Genomic DNA, 26,140 nt, shown 5'->3' on the forward strand with positions numbered 1-26,140 from the left:
CAATATGATTAGTCACAGCCAGGAATTGAACCTGCAACCTTCTGATTAATATCCTGATTCCCTAACCGCTCATATCTCTAGATCTGGGCCATCAGTCGAGAACCATTTATAAGGGGTTTTGAGCTGCCGTTGTCTGGGGATGAATCACTGATTCAGTGAGGAGCCATGGACCATCTGAGGCAGGATGTGGCCCCACACCAGAGCTTGAGCTGTGTTGTAAATAGTAAATCTTTTTGCTCATATCCTGCTTATGGAAACAGAGAACACTTTATTCACCTAGTCCTCCATAATGAGTTAGAAACAGATGTGAAATATGATCTCAACCAACAAGGCCAGCATACAAAAGGACTAATGTAGCCAAAATACCTACACCCTATATGTGACCTAATTTACACCAAAGAAGACAGTTTCCCAAGTCCAGTGGACCTTTGTATAAAAGCTTTTGTCAGTTTGTATTCACCATATACCACTCCTGACTTTTGCTCTGCATTACTGATGAGTAAAGGTACGGATGTTATGAAACAAGGTTAACTTCCTCCTTGGGTTATATTGACATAGGTATATAGTTACCCCATAGCTATCATATCACTAATGCATTTTTGGAGAACAGGGAACGAAGCCAAGCTGTTCACTGTTATATAAGCTATACAATTGATGTGAACCTTTGACAGTTTAAATAAACCTATTTATAAAGTATTCAGTTAATAGGCTTAAAGGCCTTTATTATGATGATCTGTCATCAGAAGGGGTCAATTCCCAAACTCAATTTGTATTCACTGATGTAGGCTTACTGGTATAAAACCTTTACATGATTTATTGAAATGTGTCCCTGTGTTCCTATTGTGTGAAGGAGAACTTCACATAGACCTACTGGATGCTTTACAATTGGAGTTCAAACTAAGTTTGAATTTGCACCAGTTGGGCTTAGTTAACAAGTCTAAAAGCCAAGCCCTAGATGTAAGATTCGCGTTTTTCCTGCTTACACTTTTGACAGTGTGTCATTTCCTCTTGACCGCATGGAGGCACTAACTTTCCTCGAAATTCACACGAACTGTAACTTCAGCTATATATCCTGAGTTGTAGGATGGCGGTGGCAGTGGAGGCTGAGGCCGCGGCAAGATGCCTGGAAGAATCCTCTGATAGCGAACCAGAGCAAGAACATGGTTCTCCACAGAAACTAATTCGCAAAGTTTCAACATCAGGTCAGATACGAAGCAAGGTAACGTGCAACTTTGATGAGTAACTTTATAATCTAATGCAAGGATTGGCAGATATTTTCATCCATCGGCTGTTTGGGTTGCTAGCTATGCGCGAGGCCAAATTATTCTTTTTTTTTTTTTTTTTTTTTTACTGTACAGTACTGTAATTACTTCTTCCAGTCATTCTTCCGGCTAACGTTTGCGATTATTTTACAATAAGTTAGACTGCACCAACCTTCTGCATTCTCATATCTAGATAGCTAAACTAGCGTCACATAACGGTAATGTTAGCCACCTAGCAAGTTGTACTGGTAGAGGTAGTACAACTAGGTTAGGTCAGTGCAGTAAAAGGGTACGTTAGCAGCTAAGTTACTTAGCAGCCAAGCTGAGCCAGCTAGCTGGACAACCGGTGATGGACATAGGCTTTTAAATGTATGTAGTCTAGCAGTATTGAGTTTTTAAATAACAATGTAGTTGCTAAAAATTACCTTGGTACAGTATACATATTTTCTTGTAGCATTGGTTGTATTGCGATAAATCAGTTATAGTACCTAGCAAAGCAAGCTTTGCACTAGCCGGATGTTAGTCTCTGATTCGGGCCAGCTGTTTTACCCAGATTTATTTAGCCAATTCTGCAGTTATCGAATGAACTTTGGTAATGCAAGCCAACTAACTAGGCACCTCCATTCAACATAACTAATGTTGCATCATGTTATACTATAAGGATTCGGACCCTTTAAAAAAATATATTACACAAGCAATCACATTATTTTTCAGCTGATAGTAACGTCAGTCTTAACATTTAAAATAATTAGCCTGGTATAGTAGCCTGGTTTACAGAGTTTGGGTCAGCTCTCAATCCGACTCATTAAATCCGACTTAAATATAATGGGGTGCAAAAGTTTCACGACTATACACCTTCTGTTTTCAGTTAGGATATTGTTTCCTTTGATTCACTTTAATATAGTGCGTAATATAATGTTGCATGATTGCAAGTTGTCTACATCTGCCATGTTTTTGATATTGGTATTACCTGGGTATGTAAATACATTGTTAACAAAGCTGGCAGGGTAAGGTTTAGCTATTTCCTCCATTGTGTTTGTTGTTACTGTCATGGTTGACGTAATTCTACTTTCTTAAAGCCATGGCACCTGACAGTTCTGTAAGTCACAGTTCAGCACATATGGGAAGAACCGCATTTAATTTAGGAATTTATGGGATTAATTGAATTTAAGATTTAAAACATCAAGGTAAAAAAGGCAATAATCTGCAACTTCTGTCCTGCTGTCTTGATGATACAGCTATCACACAACTTTCCACACATCCACCTAACAGCATTCAAAGAACAGAAAGATTCATGCAAGTGTTTTTCACACTCTGCATACACACCGTTTCCATCTGTCAAGAACGTATCTGGGCTAGGCTTTGAAAAAGGGCCAGGAGACCACATCAGCACACGTAAAAGGTCAAGCTTCCTGTTCTGTAATGAGAGGGAGAGAAATAGGTTCTAGTGACGGTAAGACTTAGGGTTTGAGTTTGAGTTGTAGTTATAGAGGACTCAATACCATCATTAATAGGATAGACAACCATATTGGATATTCACAGTCCTGTGAGCTCTCCTTCCTCTACCTCCTGCTAAACTGACTGAGTTGACCTCTGTTAGGCTGAAGACTTTCTGTCCACACACAGTTTTAGCCTTATTATCATGCATGGATGCTCTATATAAAATACAAAGAGATTTACATAATGTATTGCATTGTATTCATTTAGAACACGTACAAGGGAGATTTGAACCTGCAACTTCTTGTTGCAGCTAAACGCTCTACCACTGAGCTATACCCACGGTTGGAATGGTGTGTTAATAAATGATCATCAACACCAATTTAATCTCTAACATTGAAAAGTCTCTGAATTGTATGATTTTGTGAATAGCTGCTGCTTGGAAATGCTGTTAAAAGCAACAGTGGACAGGTAGTGTAATTGCTGACTCTCTAGTTCCCCCTAGTGTGTGATGGAGGGTCATTGTGTAACACGTGTCCCAATGAAAGTAAGCCTATGAATCCTATATTGCTGTGTGCATTTGTTGAGAAGAGATTCATATAGTAGAAGTGGTAGTGGAATGGTACATAGAGGGGGAAAAGTTGCCTGGTCTAATCGATTGTTTAGACGCCTTATTGGCCTTGCTTCTCAGCAGCAGGATGGTGAATGTCCAGTGGCCTTTAGTATCGACTTGGAGGGGATGGTGAGTTATCCACCCACTCCATCCCCTTCAAAGTGTATTGATTTGTGTGTGTGTGGGTGCACTTGGGTGTTTATGCAGGAACTGCGTTTAGCTGACTTCTTGTTGACAGCTGACAGAGTGGAGTGTGCTTGAGGCTCATTGAGATGAGCTTTGCAGCAAAGGAAATTGACCATGGCAATGGTTCAATACCAAACCCTGGACAGAAAATCCTTGAGTGAAGATCATGTTTTTTTTTGTGGCTTTTTTGGCTGACTTTGTCAGTGCATATTTTCTGAAGAAATCCTATAAAGATTGTGTGGTTTGCCATGAATTTGATATCCTTACCTGGTTTCCAAAGTCCAGGGTTGATGTGATGGGTGGTACCATACAGGGGTTAAACAGGAATATGAGAGGGTTGAACTCCTGACCATCCTATTTTCTTGTCCTTAAAAGACCATCCTGAAGGAAGGGAAGTTAATGAAGCAAACCAACTCTTTCCAGCGCTGGAAGAGACGGTACTTTAAACTCCGTGGAAGAACCCTGTACTACGCTCAGACTGCTAAGGTTGGTACTTATTTCATTCTTTGTGTCATGTTGTGTCTGTCTATATCGGAAGGCCATCGAGCTGTACTTTTTGCTTTTGATTGTCCTTTCAGCTGTTTGACAGTTGTTTTCCTCCATTTTTACCTCAGTCTATCATCTTTGATGAAGTTGACTTGACGGATGCAAGTGTGGCTGAATCCAGCACCAAGAACGTCAACAACAGCTTCACTGTGAGTTAGTCTCTCTCTCTCTCTCTCTCTCTCTCTCTCTCTCTCTCTCTCTCTCTCTCTCTCTCTCTCTCTCTCTCTCTCTCTCTCTCTCTCTCTCTCTCTCTCTCTCTCTCTCTCTCTCTCTCTCTCTCTCTCTCTCTCTCTCTCTCTCTCTCTCTTCCCCCCCCCCCCCCCCGGGTGTAACTATGTTTGTCATCTGAGTTTGCTGCAGACGTGTAGGTGTGTGTTTACATTATAAGCAAGTTTGTTAAAGGATGTGCAGTGACCAGATCCAGACTTGGTTATTGTGTGTGTGTAGAGTTTTGTTTTCTGTGTCAACACTCAAAAAGGTTGCCTCGTAAACTCTTATTCATGAACTCTGTCTGCTATCATAAATTGGTAAAGGAGGGGGGCCTCCAGGAAGCCAATAAAGTGTTTGCCCGTCCCTTTGTGTTTTAAAGGAGGCTTCTTAGCGGCCTTCACCACTCCCTTCCCCCTAGCCCACTCTGTGGATTTGACGTGAAGACAGGAAGTTTATGTGAGTCATAGAGGCGGATGGGGGAGGAGTCTTGGCCCCTGTCTGCACTCAGAGCAAGGCTGCTTGAGTGGAGGGGCAGCCGATTGAGACAAGTTTCGATAGAGACTAGAGCAACTTAAGCGAACACTGAGAGAGTTTTCTTGGACTACATAAAGACGGGGGAAGAAAACCTTATTGTCTACAGTCTGGCTCAATTGAACACTAAGGGAGAACTCCGGGACTACAGGCCATACTGACTTTATATCCTTTCAGACTATAGACCTGCCAAACAGATTCTTTTATGAAGGAGATCAATATTTAACCACCACATGGATTGCCTCAAGACAATTCAGATAGATAGGTAGAGCGTGTCTGTCAAAAGTCCACAGCTGTCAGCAGGGAAGACCATTAAGTAGTCAGTGAAGAAACGACAAAGCTCTGTGCCGGTTCTCCAGACTCAGACACACAGGAGAAGACCAGAGCCTGGAAAAATTGGGGGGAATACGGAGCCCAACTGGCTGGACTGCACCCTAGAAGTAAGAAGTAAGGCAGAAAAATGTCTGGAATGACAGTGGGTGGGGGGAAACACAGAAACTAGTGTGTTTCCCAATTGGTCACTCAGTCCTCGTGCGCTCTGTCGGCCGGTTGGCAGCATGTGGCTTGAGTCATTATGGGGTTGTTTACGGTCTGCTATAGAATTTGCTGACGCTGGCCTGTTGTGTATGTGTGTGTGTGTGTGCGCGCGCGCGTGGCTAGCATGTGTTTGAGTGTGTGTGTGTGTTTGTGTTAATTCTCAGTGATATCTGAGGCACACATGGGAAGGGCTCTGTCTGGGAATCCAGTACAGACCCAGATCAACGATCGGTGTTCCACCTTAGCCTGGCTTCAGAGATAAAATGTGATAACATTGTCTCGAGAAAGGTCAATGAGCCTTCTGGAGCTTGCCTGCCTATTGTGTAACTGAAATATAACCCTTAAGTCATGTGACATGATGCACTGGAGTTGAGTCAAGGTTATGGTTATTGCATATCTGCAGGGGTTCTGGTGATATTGATCACTCATCCTTGTCCTTCCCGGTATCTCGGCTGGAATATTGTCATTGTTTGCAAACCAAATCCACTTTCTTATCTGCAGTAGCTCCCTTCACTTTGTGGCCCTTAATTCTCCCGTTCTTATCTGTCTCAGCCTCCAGTCTAAGGACTCTTGGATTTTGCATAGTTTCTCTTATTTCAACCAAAGACTGAATTCCTCTCTGCCATTTTAAGTATTAATAGGTTTGTTTGCGTCAATGCTATGAAGGCCATCCTACGTCCGTATTTGGATTCCTTCCTTAATGTGTGTGTGTGTGTGTGTGGTGTGAGACAGAGAGAAAGAGAGTGTGGTGTTTGCGGCTCTCTGGCCGAGGAAAGCGTGTGACTATTTTTATCCGTGTGGGAACAGAAGTGCCTTTGTGGAGCAGCTGTGGAGGAAATGGATTGGAAGGCTGACGTCCGTTCTTTAGAACTTGACTTGCTCAGTTCAGTACTCCGTCTGATCAATGACCACGCAGGCACCCAAAATACAGGATGTAACGCACTTAAGACGGCCTGCTGGCCAGGTTAGAACAAGCACTGCTGTCTCTGGTGGACTGGATGTGCTTCCCTTCTGTTTGCAATACTGGTCACACGGCATTGCACAACCACCCACATCATTTTTAGCCTCTTGAGTCTTTGTGTGTGTGTGTGTGTGTGTGTGTGTCCTGCCCCTGGCGGGTCTCATGGCATTTCTATATCTGGATGAGGCTTTAACTGTTTTCAGAACAGCAATTAAGTAAAGGCCAAATGAGTTCACATGACTAGGTAGTTTGTCCGTGCCTTCTTCCTCACCCTCTAGTGTAAAACCAACACATGCTGTTTTTGATCTCTGTCTCTCCCTCTCTCTCTCTCTTCCTTTCTCTCTGTACAGCTTATCACTCCTTGTCGTAGACTTATTCTGTGTGCGGAGAACAGGAAAGAGATGGAGGACTGGATGGCAGCGCTGAAAAGTGTCCAGAACAGGGACCCCTTTGAGGTGAGTTCAGGGTTTGTGACCTCAGTCTCCCTCTCCTGCCTTACGGCCCTCCCTGACCGTCCCTCCTCCCTCTGCCCTCTCCAAACCCTGCAGTCTACCCAGTACAGCATGGACCACTTCTCTGGGATGCACAACTGGTATGCCTGCTCACACGCTCGCCCTACCTACTGCAACGTCTGCCGGGAGGCACTCTCCGGAGTCACGTCACATGGGCTGTCCTGCGAAGGTACTCCAAACACATATACATTTGCATGTTGTCATTTAGCAGACGCTCTTATCCCCCCCCCCCCCCCCCCCGAGGCAAGTAGGGTGAAGTGCCTTGCCTAAGGACACAACGTCATTTGGCACGGCTGGGAATCGAACCAGTAACCTTCTGATAAATAGCCCGATTCCCTAACCGCTCAGCCATCTGGCTCTGATCATTCCTGATCATTTATAGGCCATAGAGGGTAGGGTTCTCATAGTTCCCATTTTTGGCAAATGTGTCCAAGAAATTGTGCTTACTAAGTGGAAGACATGCTTAGAAATGGACCAGATCATTTCAAAGCTGTTTCGAAATGGCACCTTACAAAAGCCCTAAAGAGGAATTGGGGTGTGAAGCAACTTTAGTGTGTAGCCATAGCCTGACCCAGGAACCCTCTCTGTGGTGCCCCCTACAGAGCGCCCTAGGTAATGTGGCACTGGAGAAGTGGGTTGCTTCGATCCAGTGATCTGTTCACTCAATACTGTTATATGATCTGCGGGGGGGAAGTGAAGTGCTGCGTAATGTTGTAACCTCACAGTCTCTGTAATTCTAGACACACTGCCTCATGTCATTTTAATGACACAGCGTCTCTCTGTGATGGATCCTTGGGACGTTGTCTGTCTCTGTCTGTGTGACCCTCTCAAAGAGTACATTGCTAATGTCTAGTTGTATCTGTAGGTTGACAGTAAGTGCTGCGCTGACTTAATGCATGTGTCTGTCCCCGCAGTGTGCAAATTCAAAGCCCACAAGCGCTGCGCGGTCAGAGCTACCAACAACTGCAAGTGGACCACCCTAGCATCCATTGGGAAGGACATCATTGAAGATGAGGATGGGGTAAGGTCAAAGGTCAGAGGTTAAGAGAGAAATGCTGTCGAGCCTCAACAGGAAACCCACATTAAGCGTTCCCTCTTATTTTTTTTCAGTACTTCATTCAAGCCTTTCATTTAGCCTTTCGTACTTTTTAGTGAAGAAACAGAACAGTCAGAACTTGCTCTTTGGTGCTATTGTCACAGGTTCAGTCAGGAATTCCTCTTAAAATTACTATTAATTGATCTTAATATTTTGTATTACATAACATGAAAATCAGCACTTTTCCTCCTAAACAAAGACTGATTAAACAGTTCAGCCAAACAAACTCCACCCTAGTCAACAATGGGTGTAAGTCATAGGGCGCATGGTCTCCTGTCAATAAAGGAGCACAGAACAGGGCAGGGCAGGGCTGATGGTGATAATGGAAAGGTAACGGGATGCTCGGAAAAAAACAAGGGAAAGCAGGTGCTGTTGAACTTGACGTATTCATTACAAAATGCCTGTGCGTGTCCATGACACGTGTTCCTCAGTCACGGCCTCATTCCCCATCGTTGTGTCTATGTCTCAGATTTCTATGCCACACCAGTGGTTGGAGGGCAACCTGCCGGTTAGCGCCAAGTGTACGGTGTGCGACAAGACCTGTGGCAGCGTGCTACGGCTGCAGGACTGGCGTTGCCTCTGGTGCAAAGCCATGGTGAGCGGGTGCTTTGTTGGGTTAGGGGTACCCAACTCATGTTGTCAGTAAATGAGTGAGGATGTAAATGGCGCAGTGGCTGAAGGCTGTCTTCCTGATGTCCAGGTTCACACCACATGTAAGGACCAGTTGTCCATCAAGTGTCCCCTGGGTCAGTGCAAGGTGTCTGTCATCCCCCCAACAGCCCTGAACAGTATCGACTCTGACGGTGAGTACCAACACCCCTCCTGCACTCCACCGTATCCGTGTGGGCGCACTCGTATGAGCAGGCTGGTGCCTGTGTGTCTTGCCCTAGCATGATGTGGCTCCTCCTCCCCCCCCCCGTCAGGGTTCTGGAAGGCCACCTGCCCGCCCTCGTGCACCAGCCCCCTCCTTGTGTTCGTCAACTCCAAGAGCGGCGACAACCAGGGCGTTAAGTTCCTGAGACGCTTCAAGCAGCTGCTCAACCCTGCCCAGGTGTTTGACCTCATGAACGGCGGGCCGCACCTGGGGTGAGTCTGCTGGCTAGTGTTTGCTGGGCCCGACTGCTTGGTCTGTATTTCCACTAATGTTTCAAACTCTTCCGTCTGGGGCAGTTTGCGGCTATTCCAAAAGTTTGACACGTTTCGTATCCTGGTGTGCGGGGGTGATGGGAGTGTGGGCTGGGTCCTCTCTGAGATCGACACACTGACTCTCCATAAACAGGTATGTTCACCACATCGTACATGGCGCGCAGACACCTGCTCCCGCCATCGCCTTTGTTTCTAACCCTAACCCAAGCTGAGCAGGCGGCACACTCTCTCTCCTCATCGCTGCTCTCTGCTTCCCTAGCCCCGCCTCAGAGACTGCTCACATTCCCCTCCTTTGTCTGAACCACACTGCCCTCTGCTGGGGGAGTGAGCCGCTCTTTAAAACAGAAGAATCTTGGCTCAGCCAACTCTTTACTTGCATGCCATAGGAATAGGATGTACCCTGCGGAATAGGTGTCAGTTTGTGCCCCCCCCCCCCCATGCCAAAAGAATGTGCTCACAGTGTTCCCTATGTTGCGTGGCAGTGCCAGCTGGGCGTGTTGCCCCTGGGCACGGGGAACGACCTGGCCCGGGTCCTGGGCTGGGGCTCGGCCTGCGACGACGACGCCCAGCTGCCACAGATACTGGAGAAGCTGGAGAGAGCCAGTACCAAGATGTTGGACAGGTGAGAGAGATGAGCCAGCCAGACCAGGAGAGATGGTTTACAGACGACATATCAGTCAGGCCCCATCGGAGCCAGCAGTGAGCCAGCAGTGAGCCAGCAGTGAGCCAGCAGTGAGCCAGCAGTGAGCCAGCAGTGAGCCAGCAGTGAGCCAGCAGTGAGCCAGCAGTGAGCCAGCAGTGAGCCAGCAGTGAGCCAGCAGTGTAACCGTCCTGTTTCGTCCCACAGGTGGAGCATCATGGTGTACGAAACCAAGTTCCCACGGCAACACTCCACATCCACTGTGACTGAGGACTGCAGCGATGACTCTGAGGTACAGCCAGCCCCTGGCTCCTGATGTCCCTCTCTGCCCCCCTCCCAGCTCAGTTCCAGTTGGCCTGTGTGTCTCATTCCTGCCTGGTTGGGAGATCGATGACCCCGACTCCTCTTGTTCCAGGTCCAGCAGATTCTCACCTACGAGGACTCGGTGGCAGCTCACTTGTCCAAGATTCTGACCTCAGATCAACACTCAGTGGTCATCTCCTCCGCCAAGTATGTCCGTCGGTTGGAGCGCACCTTACACTAGCATTGTGCTGATTGGACTGTAGGACTCAACCCATGTGAATGTGTATCTCGGCCTTTGTCTGTAACCCTCGTTTGTGTGTGTGTGTGTGTGTGTGTGTGTGTGTTGCTAGAGTGCTGTGTGAGACGGTGAAGGACTTTGTCGCTCGCGTGGGGAAGGCCTATGAGAAGAACACCGAGAGCTCTGAGGAGTCTGAAGCCATGGCCAGAAAGGTTAGCAGCTCAGCAGTGTGTTCATCAGGTTGGATGTGGGGCAGCTCGATTATCTTGCTGTTCCAGAACATTTTGATCGAATTTCCCTCATTCAGTAGTTGACCATGTGTGAGTTAACGTTATCTAAACTAGAAGGACTAACATTGGCTTACTAGTTTAACTGGATGTTTACATGCTGTGAAATTCAATTCACAAATGTAGCAGTATTTTGTGTCTTGATGCTTTCCTATGAAATGATCTTCAAACTAATTCGAGAAGGTATGTCTCAAATGTGCAGGTGTGCTAAAATATGAGTACGGTTTAGTTTCACATTTCTCTGTGCATGGATTTGTGCATGTCCACGACTTTGTATTGGCCTCATGGTTGTTCTGGCGGTCCTATTGTTGCATGGCTGACTTGAGAACGTGTATTGATTGGTGCAGTGCGGAGTGCTGAAGGAGAAGTTGGACTCTCTGCTGAAGACCCTCAACGAGGAAGCTCAGGCCTCTACGGTCATGCCGGCGCCCCCTCCTACCATCGCTGAGGAACAGGAGGAGGGCGAGGGGGTCCTGGTGCCCCCGCCGCATGCCCCCGTGGCCCCCTGCTCCCCCAGGACCACCTCTGCCATCTTCAAACCCAGGGAGCAGCTCATGCTGAGGGCCAACAGCCTGAAGAAGGCCATCAGGCAGATCATCGAGCACACTGAGAAAGGTGACGCATGGAACCACCATTCAGACTGGCAATGCCCTCCCTCCCCTGTTTCCAGGCAGACACTTTACATGCCTTGCATGACATCCTCCACCTTTGACCTGATCCATAACGTCTTGTCACAGCGCTCACTGAATCTGTATCTCTTCCAGCTGTGGATGAGCAAAATGCCCAGACCCAGGAGGTGTTTGCTCTGGGGGCAGAGGAGGAGGAAGAGGAGGAGGACTACGACCAGGACAAACTCTCGCTGCAGTCGTCTTACAGTGGTATTGCCTGTAACAGCACCAAGAATCGTCCAGTCCGCAGAGGTCAGTTGTGGCTCAGTCTGACATCCATGAAGACAAGCCTGGTTTGATTGTCGTTTCCAGCAGAGCCTCTCTCCTCTCTTGTCTGGCTGTTTATCCAGGTCTCCTGCTCTTTGTGTCCATAGCATGTAAGACGCCTTGTGAGAAGCTTATAAACAAGGGGGCCCTGTCATTGGGTAGCTCTGCATCCCTTCCTGCCCAGACAGGAAGTAGAGAAAACATGCCAATGCTCAACACCAAGATTCTCTTTCCAAGTAAGACCGTTTATTAATGCAATATTTGTATATTAAACAAAACAATACAGCCTCTCTGTGGTGTCTGACAGTGTTTGAATAGGATGTTTGTGTCTGTTGTAGGTCTCCGAGCTGGAATATCTGGCTCTCTGGAGAGTAGCTCTGTCATCAGCAGACTGCTGGTGAACGCTGATCCCTTCAGCTGGGACCCAGAGAACTTGTACGCCCCTTTTTATTGATTTCTTATGTTCTTATTTTTACACTTTGCTTTAATTTTACTTTAAGTTAAAAAAAAAGAATTTTAAAAAAAAAAGGTCCTGTTACCTGCATAACCGAATATCCCCAATTGGGTTCAGCGGTTACCTTGGGCTTTGTTTGATTTCAGTGACTGTTACACTGAGAAGTGTGTGATGAACAACTACTTTGGGATCGGACTGGACGCCAAGATCTCCCTGGACTTCAACAACAAGCGCGATGAGCACCCGGAGAAGTGCAGGTCATTTGGAACACTACTTTCCAACAGAATAGATGCCCTATATGTGCAACTCCACCAACTCCAGCAGGATGTAGGCCACATATATCAGTTGTGTTTGTGTTTTGTTCAGGTTTCCATGTGTGTGTGTGTGCTCAGTCACTGTGTTATACTGTGGGTCTGTGTTCAGGAGTCGCACTAAGAATATGATGTGGTACGGTGTTCTGGGAACCAAGGAGCTGCTCCATCGAACCTACAAGAACCTGGAACAGAAAGTGCTGCTTGAGGTAGGAAAAAAAACCAGGCGGCCATGTTGGATCCGATGGGCCTGGCCTATAACGGTTTCCCATTCTTGACTGACTCCAGCAATTATTGAATAGAGTGCCAGCTTTACCAGGGTGCTTGATAGGAAAATCAATCACCCATTGACTGAAATGTCCAGTATTATTAGACGCTTTGTTCTGAGTGTTTTGTTAGTTCTCGTGTGAGAGAGGGACAAAGAGAAGGATGTGATCATATTGAACTGACTGTCAGCAGGCTGTTTGATTATGCAGCGGTGTGTTTGTGATTCCAGTGCGATGGGAGGCCCATTCCTCTGCCAAGTTTACAGGGCATTGCTGTGCTCAACATACCCAGTTATGCTGGGGGCACCAACTTCTGGGGTGGCACCAAGGAGGATGACGTAAGAGACTTGTCTGTGTTCTGGTTGCATAACTGTCCTTCTATTGTCCGCTGGTTGCAATTCCCCTCACAGACGTAACAGCATAACAAGCTCATCTCCTCCCTCACAGACGTTCACGGCACCTTCGTTTGACGATAAGATCCTGGAGGTGGTGGCTGTGTTTGGCAGCATGCAGATGGCCGTGTCTCGGGTCATCAACCTGCAACACCACCGCATCGCTCAGGTGTGTTGCACAGGAGTTGGGGCTGGGGTCAGGGATGGTACGACACCATACAGAATCTGCTCGAATGAGACCGCAGGATTCCTGAAGTGGCTCTGGGTAAAAGCATGCGCTAAATGTCCACGTGTTCTGTCAGTGCCGGACGGTGAAGATCACCATCCTGGGTGATGAGGGGGTGCCCGTGCAGGTGGATGGGGAGGCTTGGGTACAACCCCCAGGATACATCAAGATCATTCACAAGAATCGCACCCAGACCCTGACCAGAGACAGGGTGAGGACTGCTCCGGTGACCTCACCCACAAACATTCACAGGATACACAAAGTCTGTCGTGCTTATTCATCATTTGATTATGCATACATATGTTCACGTATAACTCATTTGCAATCTGCACAACTCAAACGAACAAACTCAACCTATTTCACATAATAGAAATGCTGAATAACTGGGATTTCCTCTTGCCTAGTGGACTGAAGATGTATCCCATGATTCCTGGTAACTGAAAGGGTTTGTGTTGTTCCTCACGTCAGGCCTTCGAGAGTACATTAAAGTCCTGGGAGGATAAGCAGAAGTGTGAGTTCCCTCGCCCACAGCCGCAGCATGCGCTGCAGCCAGAGACCGTCTCGGAGGAGGAGGCTTCCCAGATCAACGTGTTCGGCCAGGCTGCCGGCGCCCTCATTCACAGGTACGATGGTCTCACATAGGAGTGCTTTGGTTAAAAGTGTCTGATAAAATGAATAAAATGTAAACTTTTGGTCTGGTTTCAGCATCCGTGAAATCGCTCAGTCCCACCACAACATGGAACAGGAGCTGGCCCATGCTGTCAACGCCAGCTCTAAGGCCATGGACGTGGTCTATGCCAACTCCAAGAGCTCAGGCGTAAGTAACGGGATTCAGCCTTACCTAACTTGGATGTATTCTAAAGCAGGTCCAATTTAAATAGTTTGTAAAACTGTATATATTTTTTCCTCCCCCAATATTCCCAGGGTCTCAATTGCAGTGTTGTGGTTCAGATGGTCAGTAACGTAAAGGCTCTGCATAGTGAGACAGAGCTTCTGCTATCTGGCAAGATGTGCTTGGTAAGTCTGTTTTACTCCCACGTACATTCTGTACGTTTTCGAGGTGTGACTGTGTCACCTGACTGCCTGAGGTTGCGTGTCCTCCTCCAGCAGCTGGACCCCCCTCAGAAGGAGCAGCTGAGCGGAGCTCTGGGCAGCGTGGCCCTGCAGCTCCGCAGACTGGTGGACATATCCTGGCTGTGCCAGCTCATCGAACCAGGGGACGACGAGGTACACCTGCCTCCACTCTCTCGCGCCCGCAGGTCCTTCACGCACTGGCCACCGTTTCCCGGTAGCGGCGTGTCGACTCGGCCGTGAACGGTTTTGAATTTTGTCTCGTGTCTCACAGGGGAACCTGACGGATTTCACCAAGCGAAGCCGCAGCGCTAAGTTCCGCCTGGTGCCCAAGTTTAAGAAGGACAAGAACAACAAGAACAAGGAGGCATGCGCCACTCTCACTCTGCCAGGTAGCATCTTCCTTTCTTTCTCTTGGTCCCTCTTTCCACTTCCGACCCTCCAATCCCCCCCCTCCAATCCTTCTGACAACACTGGGTGAATTGATTTGAAATCAAAAGATCCCCCCCACCACTTTGATAAATCACGCTCAACAATTTCCGACGTCGCCACAATCGTCTCGCACGCCAACCTAGGGTTAGTCTTTCTGAAATCAATCTCAATTTCTGGCGCAACGTACGTGTGCCCCAGAGAGTGGTGCCGCGAGGCGATTCTGTTGCGACTGTCCCCTCTCTCTCTGTCTCTCTCTCTGTCTCTCTCTCTGGTGTCTATGATTTGGGCCTATCTCTGAAGCACTTCCTTTCTGCAGTGCACCAGTGGGGCACAGAAGAGGTGGCCGCCTGGCTGGAGCTCATCTGCCTCACAGAGTATAAGGAGATCTTTATCGGGCACGATGTGCGTGGGGCTGAGTTGCTGCACCTGGAGAGGAGGGACCTCAAGGTAGAGCTCACACCCACCTGCTGGGCCTCTCTGGGGGAGGGGCTTCTCACTGCTCTTGGGCTTCGTGATCTGTGTGTGTGTGTGTGTGCACGCGTCAAAGTAGCGTACCCGCGATGACTTGAGATGATCGAGGAGGAAGTGTTTTTTATTTAACGCTTGTGTCGACTCATTGCAGGACTTGGGGGTGACGAAGGTTGGCCACATGAAACGTATCCTGCAGGGTATCAGAGAGTTGAGTCGCAGCAGCAGTGCCAGCGAGGCCTAGGCTCCCTCCTGTACGCCTGCCTGTGCTGCACCAGGAAGAACACCCCCTGTGATGTCACCGAATCCAGCCATACCTCCCATGCCTGAACCAACCCCCCCCCCCCCCTCTCAACAGGACCAATCAAGCTACAATACCTTAACACGATTCTCTGTCTTATTCATTCAAATTCTACAGCAGTGCCTTCACACACTTTCTCAGTGTCAAGACCGACCACACGAATCATGAACCAAACCGCCAGGGAATAGGTTTGGAGGGGAGGGCCAGGAAGAAATGATAGGGAAGTCAAGAGGGCTGATGACAAGGAACAAAAGCCTGATAAACTCATTTAACCATAATGCCTGATCAACAAACCAGCCCCAGATTCAGCTGGACTGTGATAATGGACCAAGAGGCACCTGAACCTTTAAACTTGTTTGAAGTCAGGAGCTTAGAGACTGAACAGGGAACCCATGGCTTGTTAGCTAAGCATCATGAGCTGTAGACCTGCCAGAATATATAGCAGACACCATAGATTTATCTATCATTTCCACTGACTGGATCAATTCTAGAAAGAGTTTTGTATTGCAGTATATATTTATTACATATATTGTACCAGATGTGTTATCCCAGTGTAAATTGTTTTACTAGGAATTGACGTGGGATGCAAGGAAATATGCTCCCCAACAAAAAACAAGGCTAGAGTAGTCTGAAGTTCAAAGATGAGCAGTGACAATCTTAATGTAAATATAATTAACCTCCAGCTTTTTCCCTGGTGTTAGTAATTTCGGTATCTCTTTGTGTACTTTCAATGTTCCCTGGCCTTTTTATTGATTTCAATATCACTACCTAGATGGTGCCTAAGGGTTTGTGCTACATCAATACAATGATCCAAATTTTTCCTGGAGATTTATTCTATTTTTTTTTGTAGCAAGGGCTTCTTCTAGTATGGGGGAACGCCAAACTTGACAATGCCTTGTTCTCCCAGCTGCTTCATATCAAGGCTCAGGATGTGTGAAGTCTTTTCGCACTATTTGTTGTCAAATAGATTGTAGTGGGTCTTGGTCACATTTCCAACAGTGAATGCGGCCATCAGATACCAGTCCCCCAGTGGACTTAATGTTCTGCCCTGTTTCTTGCTGTGTGACGTGTGGCAAGTTTATAATCTGTTCTCTGTTTTTGCTTACAGCGTTGTGTGAGATGTTTTTTATGGTCATATTTCCATTTGTACAACCTCCTGCAGGGTTGTACTTTTTGTGTTGTCCATTAATGAAAACTCTCTGGTAAACAGTCTACAGCCGGTCCCAGTATTTATTGATAATTTATAAGTTAGAAGTAATACTGTATCCTACACTTGTCTTTTACTTTGTACATAATCCCAACCCAGTGCTGTAAATATGTCAGTTTTGTACAGTGAAATACCATCATCCTATAATTAAATGTTTGTTTGTGATTCCGTTTATTTTTCTGGTTCATTCTGAAAACAGCAAAGATTAAATAGTGTTGTCACAAGCATGGGGGCAGCTCTGGTGTCAGATTCTGATGTGTCAATATTTAGAATCTAGTTAACTATCAAACGCCAAGCTTGTCAGAAGTCCTCCATTTTAGCAGACCGTCAGAGAAAAAGGTAGGCTGTACTCATTTAGTTGAGCAGTGTTAGGTCGACAGAGGAAGGGAGATTTGGTTTAGACTGCTTACACTTGTATAGTTTATGGAAGTCTCCAGAATTGAAAATTAATCTTAAAGTCTAATTTTCTGACAAAATGTATAGCTTTTTTAATTGTAAATGTAATATATATACTCAACATGGAAAATATACAGGACAAAGAATTGTGTAATCTTCAGACTACTACTAAATTGCATTTGCAGTAGTCATTGGGTTGACCCTTGGTACAGTCTATATTGTTAACTAAATAGTGACCTATACCCATAGAAAGCCTCTGAAGTGTGAGATGTTGCTGTCAGAAGGTTGGCTCCCAACAGTTTTGCTTTTGAGCCTTTTTGGCTCACTTCTAGAATCAAAAGGTAGGACAAACCTTTTTCCCATAGTCCCTGTGTTTTTAACTGTTCAGTAATGGTACCCTTGAAACATTTGACGCAGAGGCTTAATTTCTTGTATTCTCATGGGTTATCCATGTGGTTTTAGTCAAAGGCAACAGGTTCTCAATCACGGATCTTTTTACAATATCAAAGCTTGCAGTGCATTTTATTACAATAATGCGTCCAACAGGATCTTCAGAGTCTATATGGAGGCAGTATATTTTGTGATTAGTTTGAGATCTTTTATCAGTGTTCCTTGAGCACAATAATGCAGTGCAGCTGCTTCGAGTGCGTCGGCCGAGGGCCAACTCATTCCTGGAAGAGATAATGCCAGGAAACCTGGAGCGGGAGTGTTATGAAGAGACCTGTTCCCAGGAGGAGGCGGCTGAGATCTTTCAGACCAGAGAGAAGACGGTATAGTACTGTCCTTAACGTGATCACACCCCTCTCTGCACCACTAATATACACCACCCTCAAACTCTGTGTCCCTGCTATTCTGTTTTACAGATGGAGTTTTGGTACAGGTATAAGAGTAAGTACAGAATTCCTGACTGGATGGCACTTGGTTTGTTAAATGAGAGTCTGAAAGGGGTCTTTTGAAGCTATGTATGTTTTCTGTGAACTAGATCTAAACCCTTGCTCCTACAACCCTTGTCTCAATGGTGGAATCTGCACTGTGGATCGAAATGGATACCTCTGCTTGTGCCCCCCACGATATGATGGCAAGATTTGTTCCATAGGTATGTCTGTATCCATACATGCCTAATAGCCAGGTTCTGAGACCCTCTTCAACATACATAATTCATTAACATTCACATGCTTGTTCTCCTCCTACAGAGGTGTTTGAGTGCCAGTATCAAAATGGTGGCTGCCTGCATTACTGTACCAACCAGGAACGGCCGTCTGGTGTCCTGTGTAGCTGTGCCCAGGGCTACCAGCTCGACGAGGATGGCAAGGGCTGCTCTAAAGCAGGTGGACATTATATAAACACACCACCAAATACTATCCTTGGCAAAACAACACCATCTAGAGTTTCTTTTGGCATAGTTGAATGCTGTCAAACATAGATAACTATAAGTTATATATTATATCTTTGTCAGTGCCGTTCCCGTGTGGTAAAAAGCAGAGTGGGTTCCGTCGTCGGCGGTCTCTATTGGACGACTCCCAGCACATTGCCTCAACGTCACCCTCAGTCTCACCCCTTCTTAATTCTTATGGAAACTTGACCGTGGAGGGAAACTTGACTGTGGAGGGAAACTTGACTGTGGAGGGAAACTCCACCTCCTCAGCAATGAACTCAGAAGGCCAGTGGGCCGAGAACAGCACAGAAGTCTTGGAAGACTTAGAAGTCACTCGTATAGTGGGCGGTCAGCTGGAGAAGCAGGGGGGGAGTCCGTGGCAGGTACGGTAGATAGGTTAAGCGATTTATGGCTTACTACCATAGGAGCACAACAGAGCTGGAGAGGGTTGGGTTGACCACAAAAGTTTGGTTTTATTCCCCTATGGCCAATGGGGCTTTTGACAGCGTTGTAATCATGTGGTTCTGTGCAGGTGATGATCCGGAGAAAGGATGGGTATGGGTTCTGTGGTGGAACCCTGATAAGCCAGCGCTGGGTCGTCAGCGCTGCCCACTGTTTCTCAGACATAGTTCCTGACCATGTGATCATAGGTGAGGATGAGTAGCCGCTGAGACACTCGAACATGTGTGTGTTGCTATTATTAACGCTCTGTGTTTCTCCAGGAGACTATGACAAGCAACGGCCCGACAAAAACGAACAGATGATCACAGTGGAAAAGCTGGTGGTTCACCCTCACTTCCATGAGTACACCTTCGACAGTGACCTTGCTCTGATCTACCTCGCCCATCCAGTAGTCCTGAGCGCTACCGCCATCCCTGCCTGCCTTCCCAATAATCATCTGGCTAAATTGCTGGACAAGGAGGACATCCGGGGCGTGGTGACAGGCTGGGGAGCCACTCAGTTCCTGGGCCGCTCCTCTCGCTTCCTCAGGAAGGTGTTTCTCCCCCTGGTGGATCAGAAAAAGTGTGTCCTCTCTACGGAGCAGGTGGTGACGGACAACATGTTCTGCGCCGGATTCTTGGAGGCCAAGATGGACGCCTGCAGCGGGGACAGTGGCGGCCCATTTATGGTCAACTTCAGAGGGACATGGTTTCTGACTGGAGTAGTGAGCTGGGGTGAAAGATGCGCTGCTAAGGGTAAATATGGCGTTTATACCAGACTAGGTAACTACCTGCACTGGATCCAAGACACTATAAAGAACCAGGACCAGATCAGCAGCCAGACTTGAAAGTCTACAGGACTGGAAAACAAAGCGTTATAGATTCTGAAGAATTTATAACTATCTCTTGTTCAAAGAAAATCTATTTTGTGAACAGAATGTTACAAAATGCCATAAACCACACAATATGAGCTTGACTCATGACTTGATTCCAATTGAGATCACTGTCTCTAGTTTGTATATCCCTATATACTATCAAACACCCCAATAATCTTGTCAGTTCTATTTGCACAAATTATATTATTTCTGTCAAATGTGACAAGACCAATAAGGGAATGAGTGAACCTGTAAAGAACACATTTAATAAAATGTTTGGTAAAGAACGTCAACTATGTACACAAATATTCTTGGTGACTTAAATCAAATACAAAGTTGCCTGCAGTATATCTTTGTTGTCTCCAAGCATCAATAAACAAGCAATGAGGGCCAGATAAATAAGTAAAAAAGGATGGAATGAGGCATGAGAAGGATGGTGGAACCCTCTTTATTAGGAAAGTAACATCTGAGCTGGCACACTGTGGAGACATATACAGACTGCTCCTGTAGAGGGTTAACATACATGAAATGGACAATATGTGTCCTAGAAGTCCAAACGACTGATGAGGACCGGCCAAGCCTGTGAAGACATTATCATACATTCACAGACTTAGGCTGGGCAAAGTGAGGCTTAAAAAGACCTTAAAGCAACAAAAGCAGAGAAAAAAAAAAAAAAAACTAAACACTTTAAAATATCAGAGGGGCATGTGGTTTCCCTGGACGCTGATCTTCACAGCGTGGCCCGTCTTTTTCATACGCTTGATGTCTGCAAAACGACGCATCTGTTTGTCCACCCGAGACATGCCTTTCTTTAATGGACCCTAAGGGGACAGAAGGAGGGACATGTAGATTACAGACAGCAAGGTGGAAGGAAGAGATATTTCCCAATGGTGTCTACTCACATTACCAATGTGCTTAGAATTAAAAAAAAATGATTAAAATCACTTCACACCAAAGTAGAAAACAAAAGCAACAGACATGCTGGTATGTCATATTTGCAGTAATGTTCAGTATACAGCTTAAAGTTGTTGTACCCAATTAATTGCTGAACAGGTGATCATTGGAGTGGACCAGTTAGTTGGGGAAGCTTGGGGGGTGGAACTACACTTCAGACAAGAGGCATCTCTGCACACTGCACGCCGTGCACCAGGGACATGCAGGTGGCACTTACTGCCCCCCAGTGGTGATAGTAGGTACTATAGGGGCATATGGTTTCCCTCCACACTGATCTTCACTGCTCCCTGTAGGCGCCTTCTCTTCCTCTCCTCTGCAATGCGCCGCTTGTGCTTCTCCAATCGACTCAGGCCTTTCTTAAAGCCACTCTACAGGAACCAATCATATCTCAGCATCCGAATGGTCTTTCTTCAGAGGACGCCCATCTCAGACTACAGAGCCATGTTTTAACTGACTCAACACCAGTATGTTTGGAATCCCTGATCTCGGGGCCAAAGAGGAAGATTTGAGTGGTCCTAGAGGCATTAAGAAACGTACCCGGCTGGACTCGACCTCCACGTTCCATTTGGGCCGAACCACATAGTCCTTGTTGGATGGCATGGGAACCCTGGCACGGGCACAGAACCCTGGGTCTCCAGGACGTAGGGCTCTGAGGGTGAAACACACAGGCACCGGGTTAACAGAGATAGACACATGCCAAGAACTTAATACACCTGACACGCGTCAGTCATACTACTTACTTCTCCTCCCCTGTCAGCACTTTCTCTAGATCTCTGCGTGGAGTCTGACCCCCTGAGCTGTGGAGAAAAGAGAAAACCTGTCAGGGGTTTGACACACTGCCTGAGTACTGAGGTCCACAGCCAGTTATCCAACAATCCCAGCACACTAGTCCTAACATGCGATTACCATCACTCCTCACAAGGGTTAGAGCAGCCATGATCCCAGTAAAGCTGTACATTACAGTATCAAAAACAAAAATGAACTGAACTACAAAAATAAAGATTATTAATTCCATGAAACAAAATGCAAATCTGACAAATTGTCAACCTGCTGAGAGAAGTGGAGTTACATGAACATATGAAAAGAGGCAAGGTTGTGACAGGGTGAAAGGTGTGTAGGACGAAATGCCGGTTAAACCTTCACTGCTGACTGAGGAGCGTTTTTCTTTGTGACTGCTGACAAACTGACATTGCTTTTACGACAACTCAAACGCGAACACTGGGAGTTCTAATAACACTGAAGGCAAGGGACCTGTAGGCGTGTTTCTGACTGAGGTCCAAGTCACCCCGGAGGCAGAGCTAGCAGTGCAATCATGCAACCACACTGAACCTGAGGAGCGGGGAGAACACATCCGGCTCCTCCGACCTCTCCACCTTCTGGGGAACACTTTGTGGGAGGAAGGCAGAAGGGCGGATGGGAAGACAAGATGGGTGTCATGGAGAGGCGTAGGTTTTGATAGAGATGGAGCAGTGTGCCACAGAAGAGAGAAGGGAATACTGGATGAATGTAAGTAAAGGAATATAATGGTGCCACTAGGGGAATGAGGAAAGAGGGAGAAGACAGCGGATGGGGGTGGGGGGGGACTATGTGGAAAATGGAAAAAGTGATGCAAGGTAGGAGAGTGCATGCTGGGGTGTGTACCTGAGGCGTCTGCGCTGAGGCATCTGCTGGTCGAGGTCTCTCTGTTGTCTCTCCTCTCTGGTCATACCCTTGTAGTTGGAGGTCAAGCCAAATATGGGTCGCGACCACTCATCTGTAAAAATGACAACTATTAACACCCAACACCTCCTTGAAAGAGGACAATCTAAAACCTTAAATGAGATCAACTTGCTTTCATTGTGGGGGCCAGACAACAGGAATCTATGGCCGTGTGCTTGACTGAACAGACACTTACTGATGAGCTTGAGGGCGACGTCCTTGTTGGGGCGTGACTCTTTGGGGTGTTTGTACAGGAACATCACAGACCGGCCAATCCCGCTGTGTTTGAGAGTCTCCTGGCTTACACTAGGGAGCTGGGGGAGGGGTATGACAGGTTTAAGACGACGTGTTCATCCACATATCCCCTCAACCCTTAACACAACTCTTGGTGCCATAGTGATAGCTGCAGCTTCAAAATCACATTAGACAATAGCAAAAAATACCACACAATATAAAATGTAATGAGATCATAACGGAGCTACACTGTGATGGATCTAGTACTTGGCCTGATCCCTATTCATACTGACTTCCTGTAGAATCCTGAGGAGTTCCTCTCTGATTTTGAGAGCGGGGAGACTCTTGTCTGGGAGAGGGCTGATCCACTCCTTGATAGCGGACATCACACCACTGTCGATGAAAGTCTCCTTGAGATCCTGTCTGTATGCACATAACACGACGTCAGAGCACATCCCTAAAACCAGCACTCACTTCACATCCCACCAGAGGTGGGGACACTTACTTTTTTAGGTGCATGACCACTGTAGGGAGAAGGGTCAGCTTTTTGAGTGCTGGTTTCTTCTGACTGTTCAGTGTTCTATCCTCCTGTGAATCAATCACTCCCTCGTTAATGTGACATCGTTGAACATCAATCATAATGTTTTTTTCTTTCTTTTTTTTTTTACACACCACACATCATTTTTAAAAATTAATTGTGTCAAGTCCAGAAGGTCACCTCTGCGGCCTCGTTCATCTTGGTGATCATGGCGCTGACCACATCGTCAGCGTCACTGATGAACGTCCCGCCGTCCCGGTTCCTTCTCCTCTTCCCACTCTGGGCCTTTTTGCGGGCCAGCATCACGTCAAAGTCGGACATGAAACTGGTGCTGAGATCGATACAGAAAGATGTCGGTTAGGCCACATGCAGGACCAAAACAACAACTTGTTAGGTTGAAGAAAAACAGCGACGGCTTGCTATAGAGATACTCACTCTTTGCCGCCTCGATCCACGCCGTCATCTGAGTCAGAGTCGTCCTCCACAGCCTTCTTGGCAGACGCCTGTGCTTTGTTCTTCTCTCCCTCCAGATCCTCCTGGTTGAAACCCTGTTGGTATACAAGCAAAACATTGTAAGTAGGGACCATCACCGTTCTCAAACCTGAAACACAGCTCGTTAACTATGTTTTTCAAGGAATTAGGAGGGGCTTAGGGCAACAGCGAAGGCAATAGCTCAATTCTGAATTGTAGTCAGGGTGTAACAAAGAAATTCTGACCGTAAACTCTTCTCCTTCCTCATCTCCAGATTCCCCAAAGATGTCTGCAATCATTTTCCTGAGCAAGAAATACATTTGTTGGTACTTCAGCTATCTGACAAATCCTCAAACAGTCAGACGGATCGAGTCCCCTCAGATACGGGAAAAAGGAGCCGTGAAAGCGAAGCACTTCAAATACTCACTCCTCTTCATCTCCAGAGTCACTGTCGCTGCCAAACAGCGTTTTCTCATCCTTCTTTTCTGCCCCATCCTTGTCTTCCTCATCCTCACTGTCGGATCCCAGCTCCCTGAGTTTGGCAGCCATGCTCTTGTCGGGTGCATCCGACCCGGCGTCGCTGTCTGAGTTGTCGTCGTCAGAGACGGCACGGTTCTTCTTTGCAGCTGAGAAGAAGCAGTCGCCACCACCACCACCACCATCAGAATTTCTCAGACTTATCATCACACACACCAAGCTACAATACTCAATGTTGTCCACTTACCTGGTTTGTCAGCTTTCTCTTCCTCATCTTCACTGTCTGACAGAATGGCTTTCTTTCTCTTTACTACAATAAAAGAGAACAAAATAAGTGACCGACTTGACCACAGTGAAAACATGAATTAATACAGACATTATGTAGCAAGAACCCAAAAGATGAGATGAACTTTGAGAATGTTACCAGGCTTGTCTTCATTATCCTCACTATCATTGGCTGCTGGTTGGAGTCGACTCTCCCCCTCCTGGTCACTGCCTGCCGCTTTCATCTGACCTTCCTCCTCGTCCTCGCTGTCTGAGTGCATCACAGCTTTCCACTTGCCTTTTCCCTCCTCTGGTTTCTCAGTCCCCTCGTCATCAGACTCTATCTGTTTCTTGTGTTTTGGCACTTCTGTGTCAGAGTCACTGCCTGCATTTGACTGCCTAGCCCGAGGCTGGTCCTCATGTTCAGAGTCACTCCCGGGCACTTTCGCCCCTGACTCCTCCATGTCAGAAGTGCTCCCTTGACGTTTGACTGGGGACCCCTCATTGTCAAATGTAATGTCTCTTTCCTTGATGGGAGACTCCTCATTGTCTGATGGGGTCCCTGGTCGATGGCCTGGAGAGCCCTCGATGTCTGATGGGCTGCCAAGTCGTTTGACTGGGGAACCCTCGTTGTCAGATGTTGTGGCTCTTCCCTTGAGTGGTGACTCCTCGTCGCTGTCTACAGGTTGGGGAGGCTCTGCCTCTGAGTCGCTGTTGTGTGCTGCTGCCTCCCCCTCAGAGTTGCTGTCTGCGTCTCTGTTTCCCTCGTTGTCTGAGCCGCTTGCCGTGCCATTCCTTCCCATGACATGGCCAGCTCCTTCGCCCTCATCCTGAGTAACAAAGTCTTACTTAGTCGTCATAGATTCGTTTAAATTTGTGGCTTTTAGGTCCTTAATTTAACGGAAAACACGATCCTAACCTCTGAATTATGTCGCTCGCTCCTCATCTCTTCACCGTCAGAACCAGGGGCATGTTCGTCCTGAACTGGCGTGCCACCGCCATCATCTACATACAAAACAGTTTCAAACTCAAGCTAACCTTGGTGGACCGGACACCATGAACCGAATGCGCCATCAGGAATAACAGCATTATATGAGGAAACAAAAGCTGTTCTTACCCGAGTGGTTCCCAGACATGAAATCATCCTCTTCACCGTCCATGTGTCCAAATTCAAGACACAATGGCAGATAAATCAACTGTGCAGATAATCCCGGCCTATGATCTGATTTATAGCTATTTCATCAACAACAATCTAAATATTTCGGAAATGTGCAATCCGTCGCATATTCCGCTGCTTCAATAGGCCAGACTATGTTAGCTAGCTAGCTAACAAGCTACCGCAGTAGCTAGCGAAACGTCGTGGTAGCACGTTTATCGGCACTGTATTACGGAGGTCAGATCAAGCTTGCAAAAAAGTCCAACAAGCAGAATATATTGCTGGACATTTATGGTCGTTTGCTCCAAGAAATAAAAAAAATGTTTCAACAGAAAACCAAAGTATCTGAAACACTACACCTCAAATGTTGATCAAAATGGTGTCAGTGCATAGAGGTCACTTCTACGCATGCGTTAAATTATGCGGCGCCTGAAATTGACATCACTAGTAGACAAAACTTTTATTTTGAAAACATGTCTTCATCTCACAAGTAACAGAAAAACAATTCTGGTGTTTCACAAAAAACTTAATTCGTATCAAGACATATTTATTTTTTATGTACGTCATTTCGATAGTGTCTCAAAATGCCCATACAACCATTTTTTGGTTTACATAATTCTTAACATTTAAAGACAGAACAATCAGTCTAATATTGTTTCCGTGATTAAATAAAAAAATTCAGGACAAAAATGAT

The 26,140-nt window shown here is 46.6% G+C and overlaps 3 protein-coding genes across 12 annotated transcripts; 2 read left to right on the forward strand and 1 right to left on the reverse strand.

Moving 5' to 3' along the window:
• Positions 1 to 1,063: 1,063 nt before the first annotated feature.
• Positions 1,064 to 16,733, forward strand: dgkd (diacylglycerol kinase delta). Of its 6 annotated transcripts, none has more exons than XM_084674251.1 (30): positions 1,064 to 1,219; positions 3,874 to 3,984; positions 4,113 to 4,193; positions 6,634 to 6,738; positions 6,832 to 6,964; positions 7,710 to 7,828; positions 8,361 to 8,486; positions 8,592 to 8,694; positions 8,815 to 8,977; positions 9,062 to 9,170; positions 9,520 to 9,659; positions 9,885 to 9,969; positions 10,093 to 10,187; positions 10,331 to 10,430; positions 10,853 to 11,120; positions 11,270 to 11,425; positions 11,548 to 11,676; positions 11,779 to 11,875; positions 12,041 to 12,151; positions 12,318 to 12,414; positions 12,702 to 12,809; positions 12,919 to 13,032; positions 13,166 to 13,300; positions 13,558 to 13,712; positions 13,795 to 13,906; positions 14,014 to 14,106; positions 14,197 to 14,316; positions 14,435 to 14,552; positions 14,909 to 15,039; positions 15,215 to 16,733. In XM_084674251.1, exons 1-30 carry the CDS (start codon positions 1,085 to 1,087, stop codon positions 15,302 to 15,304), a joined length of 3,639 nt encoding a protein of 1,212 aa, XP_084530377.1. In that variant the 5' UTR covers positions 1,064 to 1,084; the 3' UTR covers positions 15,305 to 16,733. The 6 variants fall into 6 exon arrangements, with proteins under 6 accessions (XP_084530377.1, XP_084530379.1, XP_084530383.1 ...); XM_084674253.1 differs by having other exon boundaries at positions 7,710 to 7,816; XM_084674257.1 differs by having other exon boundaries at positions 7,710 to 7,816; positions 14,200 to 14,316.
• A 130-nt stretch (positions 16,734 to 16,863) lies between these two features.
• On the forward strand, positions 16,864 to 19,947 carry LOC146257485 (coagulation factor IX). The gene is made up of 9 exons (XM_084674734.1): positions 16,864 to 16,907; positions 17,214 to 17,305; positions 17,571 to 17,734; positions 17,828 to 17,852; positions 17,947 to 18,060; positions 18,158 to 18,292; positions 18,421 to 18,722; positions 18,872 to 18,989; positions 19,062 to 19,947. The coding sequence occupies exons 2-9, from the start codon at positions 17,233 to 17,235 to the stop codon at positions 19,625 to 19,627; spliced, it is 1,497 nt and encodes a 498-aa protein (XP_084530860.1). The 5' UTR covers positions 16,864 to 16,907; positions 17,214 to 17,232; the 3' UTR covers positions 19,628 to 19,947.
• Positions 19,948 to 20,086: 139 nt separating this feature from the next.
• Positions 20,087 to 25,846, reverse strand: iws1 (interacts with SUPT6H, CTD assembly factor 1). Of its 5 annotated transcripts, XM_084674730.1 has the most exons (17): positions 25,408 to 25,846; positions 25,210 to 25,295; positions 24,451 to 25,120; positions 24,274 to 24,336; positions 23,977 to 24,175; positions 23,795 to 23,852; positions 23,514 to 23,626; positions 23,259 to 23,409; positions 23,046 to 23,128; positions 22,834 to 22,963; positions 22,503 to 22,620; positions 22,250 to 22,361; positions 21,938 to 21,994; positions 21,349 to 21,405; positions 21,146 to 21,257; positions 20,826 to 20,976; positions 20,335 to 20,475 (listed from the first exon to the last, which is right to left on the reverse strand). In XM_084674730.1, exons 1-16 carry the CDS (start codon positions 25,448 to 25,450, stop codon positions 20,851 to 20,853), a joined length of 2,178 nt encoding a protein of 725 aa, XP_084530856.1. In that variant the 5' UTR covers positions 25,451 to 25,846; the 3' UTR covers positions 20,335 to 20,475; positions 20,826 to 20,850. The 5 variants fall into 5 exon arrangements, 4 of the variants coding, with proteins under 4 accessions (XP_084530857.1, XP_084530859.1, XP_084530856.1 ...); XM_084674731.1 differs by lacking the exon at positions 20,826 to 20,976 and having other exon boundaries at positions 20,087 to 20,475; XM_084674732.1 differs by lacking the exon at positions 21,938 to 21,994.
• Between the last annotated feature and the right edge of the window lie 294 nt (positions 25,847 to 26,140).

This window comes from Hypomesus nipponensis, chromosome 15 (genome assembly GCF_054491055.1).
Source record: "Hypomesus nipponensis isolate SF chromosome 15, ASM5449105v1, whole genome shotgun sequence".
Taxonomy (NCBI): Eukaryota; Metazoa; Chordata; class Actinopteri; order Osmeriformes; family Osmeridae; genus Hypomesus; species Hypomesus nipponensis.

Excerpts from the sequence above, each read along its gene's own strand:
- dgkd (XM_084674251.1), top strand. The coding sequence starts at position 1,085 with ATGGCGGTGGCAGTGGAGGCTGAGGCCGCGGCAAGATGCCTGGAAGAA. Across the intron at positions 6,965-7,709 it reads ACATGGGCTGTCCTGCGAAG|TGTGCAAATTCAAAGCCCAC; the intron begins GTACTCCAAACA and ends CTGTCCCCGCAG. Across the intron at positions 9,660-9,884 it reads AGTACCAAGATGTTGGACAG|GTGGAGCATCATGGTGTACG; the intron begins GTGAGAGAGATG and ends TTCGTCCCACAG.
- LOC146257485 (XM_084674734.1), top strand. The coding sequence starts at position 17,233 with ATGTTGCTGTCAGAAGGTTGGCTCCCAACAGTTTTGCTTTTGAGCCTT. Across the intron at positions 17,853-17,946 it reads GTTTTGGTACAGGTATAAGA|ATCTAAACCCTTGCTCCTAC; the intron begins GTAAGTACAGAA and ends TCTGTGAACTAG. Across the intron at positions 18,293-18,420 it reads CAAGGGCTGCTCTAAAGCAG|TGCCGTTCCCGTGTGGTAAA; the intron begins GTGGACATTATA and ends TATCTTTGTCAG.
- iws1 (XM_084674731.1), bottom strand. The coding sequence starts at position 25,450 with ATGGACGGTGAAGAGGATGATTTCATGTCTGGGAACCACTCGG. Across the intron at positions 25,296-25,407 it reads CATGTCTGGGAACCACTCGG|ATGATGGCGGTGGCACGCCA; the intron begins GTAAGAACAGCT and ends TTTTGTATGTAG. Across the intron at positions 22,362-22,502 it reads CGTCGCCCTCAAGCTCATCA|ATGAGTGGTCGCGACCCATA; the intron begins GTAAGTGTCTGT and ends TCATTTTTACAG.